The 6,489-nt window shown below is 47.6% G+C and overlaps 1 protein-coding gene across 6 annotated transcripts in view; it reads right to left on the bottom strand.

Moving 5' to 3' along the window:
• The window catches only part of ZC3H18 (zinc finger CCCH-type containing 18), a 67,988-nt gene that overhangs the window by 44,429 nt on the left and 17,070 nt on the right, over positions 1 to 6,489 (bottom strand). For 5 of the 6 annotated variants that reach the window (XM_003800798.2, XM_023507490.1, XM_023507489.1 and 2 more), the window contains 2 exons: positions 6,135 to 6,219; positions 5,325 to 5,393 (listed from right to left, as the gene is read on the bottom strand). In XM_003800798.2, coding sequence (XP_003800846.1) covers positions 5,325 to 5,393; positions 6,135 to 6,219 — 154 coding nt within the window. The remainder of the gene's footprint in view (positions 1 to 5,324; positions 5,394 to 6,134; positions 6,220 to 6,489) is intronic. The other variant, XM_023507493.1, reaches the window with a different exon arrangement.

Below are 6,489 nucleotides of genomic sequence, written 5' to 3'. Positions count from 1 at the left end.
GGACTGGATAGGAACCTGCCAGCTCTGGTGTCTTAGCTGCTTGAGCTACAGGCGATGAGCCAAGAGAGACCCCTATTCAAGTAGATTTAATTGTATTATAATTCTTACTGCTATATCATAGTCATAAAAGTAAAACTGGCATTTTGTTTATTTTATTCTTTGAAATAGGGTTTCACTCTATCACCAAGGCTGGGGTGCACAGGCACAACTGTAGCTCACTGTAACCTGGAACTCCTGGCCTCAACTCATCTTTCTGGCTCAGTCTTCCAAGGAGCTGGGACTACAGGCCTACGCCACTAAGCCCAACTAATTTTGAATTTTTTTGTGGAGATGGGGGTCTTACTACGTTGTCTAGGCTAGTATCAAACTCCTAGACTCAAGTGATCCTTCTACCTTGGCCTCTCAAATGGTTAGGATCACAGGTGTGAGCTACCACACACAGTCAAAACTAGTATTTTAAGTGGGAGTGCATGGTGGTGACACTTGACTCCTAGGATAATCTTACCACCATGATGAAGGCAGTTTAGGTTTCAAAGTCCCCAGAAATAATCTTAAGAACCCCTGGGGGTCCACGGACCACACTCTGAGACCTGCTGCTTTAAATACAAAAAAGTAGGGATTAAAAAATGAGCAAATGGGCTCCGTGCCTGTAGCTTAGTGGCTTGGGGGCCAGCCACATACATTGGGGCTGGTAGGTTCAAACCTGACCAAGGGCCTGCCAAATGACAACAACTACCACAAAAAAATAGCTGGGCACTGTGGCAGGTGCCTGTGATCCCAGATGCTTGGGAGGCTGAGGCAAGAGAATCACTTAACCCCAAGAGTTTGAGGTTGCTGTGAGCTGTGACGCCACAGCACTCTACTGAGGGCGACATAATGAGATTCTGTCTCAAAAAAAACAAAAAACAAAAAAACAAAAAAAACTCCCCAGCAAACAATGATTCTCCAAGGAAGATATACCAATGGCCAATGAGTGCAGGACGAGATGGCCAACACCACGAACACCAGGAGATGTGAATCAGAACTATAATAGCAGTTATAAAAAAACAGAAAACAGCACAAGTGCAAGAGCACGGAGACGCTGGGAACCTTGTGCACTGCTGTGGAAAACAACTTGGCAGCTCCTCAGAATCTCAAACACAGAGTTGCCACATGATCCATGGCTCCAGCTGGGTGCACCAAGAAGACAACTGCCCTCCCTGGTGGACTGTGGCCCAGAAGCCTGCTGATGGTGCCGGATGAAGTCGGCGTGGTCTATCCACCCAGCAGAAGATACATGGCCTTAAAAAGGAAGGACATTCTGACACAGGCTACAGCAGGAATATATCTCAAAGACATCTGACGACATCATGCTAGTGAAAGAAACCAAGTGCAGAAGGATAAATACTGTATGATTCCACTTATACATGAGGTGCCTAGAGCAGTCAGGACTCCTAAAGACAGAAAGTAGAACGGCAGGTGTGTGGGCAGAAATAAGGAGAAATTGTTCAGTGGGTTCAGAGTTTCAGTTTTCCAAGTTGAAAAAGTTCTGGAGATGGATGGTGATGGTAGTTACATAACAGTATGAATGTAGGCTGGGCGAAGAGGCTCACACCTGTAATCCCAGCACTCTGGGAGGTCAAGGGTGGTGGAATGCTCCATCTCAGAAGTTTGAGACCAGCCCAAGTAAGAGCGCAAACCCATCTCTAAAATTTAGCCAAGCATTGTGGCGGACACCTGTAGTCTCAGCTACTCAGTAGACTGAGGCAAGAGGATCACTTGAGCCCAAGAGTTTGAGTTTGCTGAAGCTGTGACGCCACAGCACTCTCAGAGAGTAACAAGGTGAGACTGTCTAAAAAAAAAAAAAGCAGTTAATAACACCAAACTGTATACTTAAAAATGGTATATGTATTTTTTTAAAAAGTGGGAGCAGAGACAGGGAGGTTTGGCCATAGAATGAAGTAGAATATCCCTTCACAAAATCAGAAACCCTAAGTAGAACAGAGTTTTAAAAAATGTTATTTATTCCTTTGTGGATAGAATTTTGTGTCTTGATGATCCAAAATAAGATATGTGAGAGTTATTTACAAATTGTGTTTCTAGCGCATTTTGTTGTCAATAAACATGAATATCAACATGTCTAATGGGAGACCAGAAGATTAATATTCAGTAACAACTTTTCACAGAAATAAAGCAACTAACTTTCGCAACAACGTATTCAGGCAGAGCAGAGAGGCTTGTACCTGCAGTCTCACCACTTTGGGAGGCCAAGGATTGCTGGCCTGCTTGAGGCCAAGAGTTTAAGACGACCCTAGGCAACACAGAGAGACTCTACAGAAAGTAAAAAAATTAGCTGGGTGGGCTGGTACACGCCTGTAGTCCCAGCTACTTGGGAGGCTGAGCCAGGAGCATGGTTTGAGCCTAGAAGTTCAAGTTTATAGTGAGATATAATTCTGCTGCTGCTCTCCAGCCTGGGAAACAAAGCAAAGCTCTGTTTCAAAAATACTTTTTTTCAAATTAAGATATAATTCACCTACCATAAAACACTCTCCATTTACTGTATATGATTCAGTAATTTTCAGTGTATTCATGAAATTATACAACCATCACCACTAATCCAGCTCCACAATATTCATTTTATCTTCCCCAAAAGGAAAGCCCTGTACTTAGCAGCTGTCACCCCTACCCCGCCTAGGCAGTGACTAATCTGCTTTTGTCTCTAAGGCTGTGCCTCTGCTAGACTCTTCCTATAGACCATACAGTATGTGGCCTTTTGTACCTGGCTTCTTTCACCCAGCACGTTTTCAGGTTCCTGCAGGTGCACCGATTAGAACTTCACTCCAGGCTGGGCCCATGGCTCATACCTATAATTCCTGCACTCTGGGAGGCTGAGGTGAGAGGATTGCCTGAAGTCAAGAGTATGAGAACAGACTGATCAAGTGTGAGACCCTGTCTCTACTAAAAATATAGAAAAACTAGCCAGGTGTGGTGGGCAGCTGTAGCCCCAGCTATATGGGAGTCTGGGGCAGGAGGATCACTTCAGCCCAGGAGTCTGACACTGCAGTGGGCTATGACACTCTAGCCTGCATGATGGAGAGTATGTTCTGAAACAACCAACAAATGAACTTCACTCCTTTTATGGCTGAATAATACTCCATTGTACAGACAGATACCTATCATCAGTTTTTGGACATTTGGGCTGTTTCCTTTTTCTGACCACTATGAATACTGCTGATGCCAACATTGCGCACAGGTTTTTTTATGGAGACACGTTTTCATTGCTCTTAGATGGACACCTGAGGTGGAATTACTGTGTCATACAGTAACATATCCTCAACCTCCTGAGGAACAGCAGACTGAAGTAGTTGCGTCATTTTGCACCCTCACCTGCTGCAGAGGGGACTGCTCACCAACATGATGAACTTCATTTTTTTTTTTTTTTTTGAGACAGAGTTTCATTATGTCGCCCTCGGTAGAGTGTTGTGGTGTCACAGCTCACAGCAACCTCAAACTCTTGGGCTTAAGTGATTCTCTTGACTCAGCCTCCCAAGTAGCTGGGACTATAGGCACCACCACAATGCCCAGCTATTTTTCTGTTGTAGTTGTCATTGTTGTTTAGCAGACCCAGCTGGTTTCGAACCATTTGAACCCAGCCCCAGTGTATGTGGCCAGTGCCCTAACCACTGAACTATGGATGCTGAGCCTTCATTCAGTTTATTTTTATTTTTTTTTTAGAGACAGAGCCTCACTGTCACTGCTGGTAGAGTGCCGTGGCATCACAGCTCATAACAACCTCCAGCTCTTGGGCTTAGGCGATTCTCTTGCCTCAGCCTCCCGAGTAGCTGGGACTACAGGTGCCTACCACAATGCCCAGCTATTTTTTTGTTGTTGCAGTTTGGCCAGGGCTGGGTTCAAACCCTCAGTATATGGGGTTGGCGCCCTACTCACTGAGCCACAGGCATGGCCCCTTCATTTTATTTTTAAAGTAACTTCTCTGTTGTTATTGGAGGGATTGTAAATAAACTCATTTCAATTTAACACCAAACTTATAAACTGCAGGTATGCAAAAATATTTACGTGCAATTTTTTTATAACCAAGGAAAAGCAGGAGACATGTGTTCTAAACCTATGGGTCATGACCCATAGTAACTGTATTAAAGGGCCGCGTATTTGGAAGGTTGAGAACCACTGGTCTAGAAAGTGGTGTGGCTGCACAATTTCTTAATTTGAGACTCAGCTATTTCCTTCGTACTGCATCACATCACCTTACAAATTACATACATGGTGAAGGCAGGGCACTGTCTAAAAATACTCCTGAAATGAGTCACTGATTGAGCCCAACTAGGCTGTAGAACACTGCCTTGCACCCCCGACTTTCTGACCTAGCCCTCCCACAGGGCCTCACTCCCTGACGCCCAAGCCTAGGGGCGCTGGCTTCCCCTCATGTCACTTCCACGTCCTGTCCTTGTCTGTCAATGCCCTTGCTCCATTTGTTCTGTGCTTCTGCTCTTGAGGTCTGGGTACCTCGTCAGCGGCGTGCGCCCCAAAACCCGGGCAGAGATCCTGGCATAGACAGCAACCATTCTACCTTCTGCTGTGGGGACTGCCAAGGTGGCTGCTGCTGACAGGCCAGTCATATCTGAATCGCCCTGCCCAGAGACAGAGAGCACTGTGCAGGGCAGGGTGTGGTCTGTGCTGATTTCAGATGACTGCAGATACACACGTGCCTGTGTGTGGAGCTTTCTCCGGTGCCTTAGTACAGACTTTTGTGAGATGGGTTGACATCATTTATTCCCATACCATTATGAAAAAGGTCTTTGGCTTCAGTTTTTCTCAAATATTGACACTTCAATCCCAAAGCTTTTAAAGAACTGTAACACTTTACCTCCTAAGATGCACTGCACGCTCTGCGTTCCCAGGGAGGGTTCTCCACGGCCGTCACAAGACCCTCCCCCAGGGGGGCCCCGTCACAGGTACACATGATTGAGCACGCAGACCGCACAGACCAAGAGCACATGCTCAGAGGGGTGAGTCTGACCCGGGGTCAGGGAGCCCCACAACACCAGGCTGCCTCTGGGTATGAGGGCAGGGTCACTCCCGCCAATTGCAGGGCAGAGCCCACCCTCTCCAAGAGAAGGGCCTCTACCCACTCATTCTTGCATACACGGCACCTCTTCAGCTGGCTCACGCGCCTCTAAGGAAGAAGTCCCGGACAGCTCTGACCCTCAAAGACCCCCCTTTCCTTCTGGCTGCACAGCCGTGTCCGGATCCAGGAGAAAGAAGTCTGGCCTCTGGTGCAGGGGACTTTAAGGTACTAGAGAGAGTGAACACAGTATATTTTGTACCTTTAACCTGGCCTCTGAATGGTATGGAATTGGATATTGGTGGAAGTAGAGTGGACAGTGGTGTCTCATCTGGAAAAGAAGTACAGGAAGCTCTTGTGAGCTTTAGACTGCACACACGGGTGGTCACTGAGCACAGTCATCTGAGGGCTCAGAGCACAGTTAGGAGAGAGAAAAACACCTTCCTACCTGTGCAAGGAAAATGCTGAATTATCAAGAATATGCCAAAACTATTGGACATTCTCATTTATTTCCAAATCTCCCAGTACTTTACAGGGTTACGCTGCATCTGAAAGCCGGTCAGCCCGAACTTTCAAACACAGTTGTGTTCAGCTGCCACTGCTGCTACAGCTACTCATTTGTCCCATCCGCTCTGCCTGAGCAGGAGCCTGGCTGTTCCCAGAGGCCTCCCCTGGCCTCTCAGAGATCCTTTCCAACCGAAGGGCACGCCACTGGTGCGTCTTGCATAAAGTAGTCACTTCCTCAGGAAAGGGGATTAGGTGCCTGAACACTCAGCCTTATGAAAAGGACCATGTGGATAATGACGGCTTTCGTCTACATCACAGGTGTGTTGCAAGTGGGGGCTAACACCCCAGGTGTGACAATGACCAGGCTGGCCTCTCCAAGGCCGTCATCAAAGTGACAAAAGGACCAAGAATAGTCCACTGTGTAATGCCAGCCCACCCACCAGTCTGGCCCAAGAACAGCCTCGAATAGCACAGGGCCCTGACAAGGGCAGACCGCCACCAGAGCCCTCAGAGAAGCCCAGGCCATAGACATGGCCCCTCAAAGGCCCCTCCCGTGGACAGTTACCTTTCATGAAGAATCGGCAGGTGGGACGAGGCCTCACCTTCCTGTCACTGGGGTCTTTTACTTCGCCTTCTTCCAGGTCATCATCCTGAAACAAAGGACAGTGTGTCAACAAAGGTGGGAAGGGTCCACCCATTGGATCTGTTGTCCCCAAACTATAAAGTGAAAAACTGGGCTTGGCGCCTGTGGCTCAAGTGGCTAAGGCGCCAGCCACATATACCTAAGGTAGCAAGTTCGAATCCAGCCTGGGCCCGCCAAACAACGACGGCTGCAACCAAAAAATAGCCGGGTGTTGTGGCAGGCGCCTCTAGTCCCAGCTACTTGGGAGGCTGAGGCAGGAGACTCATTTGAGCCCAGG

This window comes from Otolemur garnettii, unplaced genomic scaffold (assembly GCF_000181295.1).
Source record: "Otolemur garnettii isolate 467f Iridium unplaced genomic scaffold, OtoGar3 scaffold00185, whole genome shotgun sequence".
Taxonomy (NCBI): domain Eukaryota; kingdom Metazoa; phylum Chordata; class Mammalia; order Primates; family Galagidae; genus Otolemur; species Otolemur garnettii.
The sequence above is the reverse complement of the archived record's forward strand: the minus strand, read 5'-3'. Positions and strand labels throughout refer to the sequence as shown.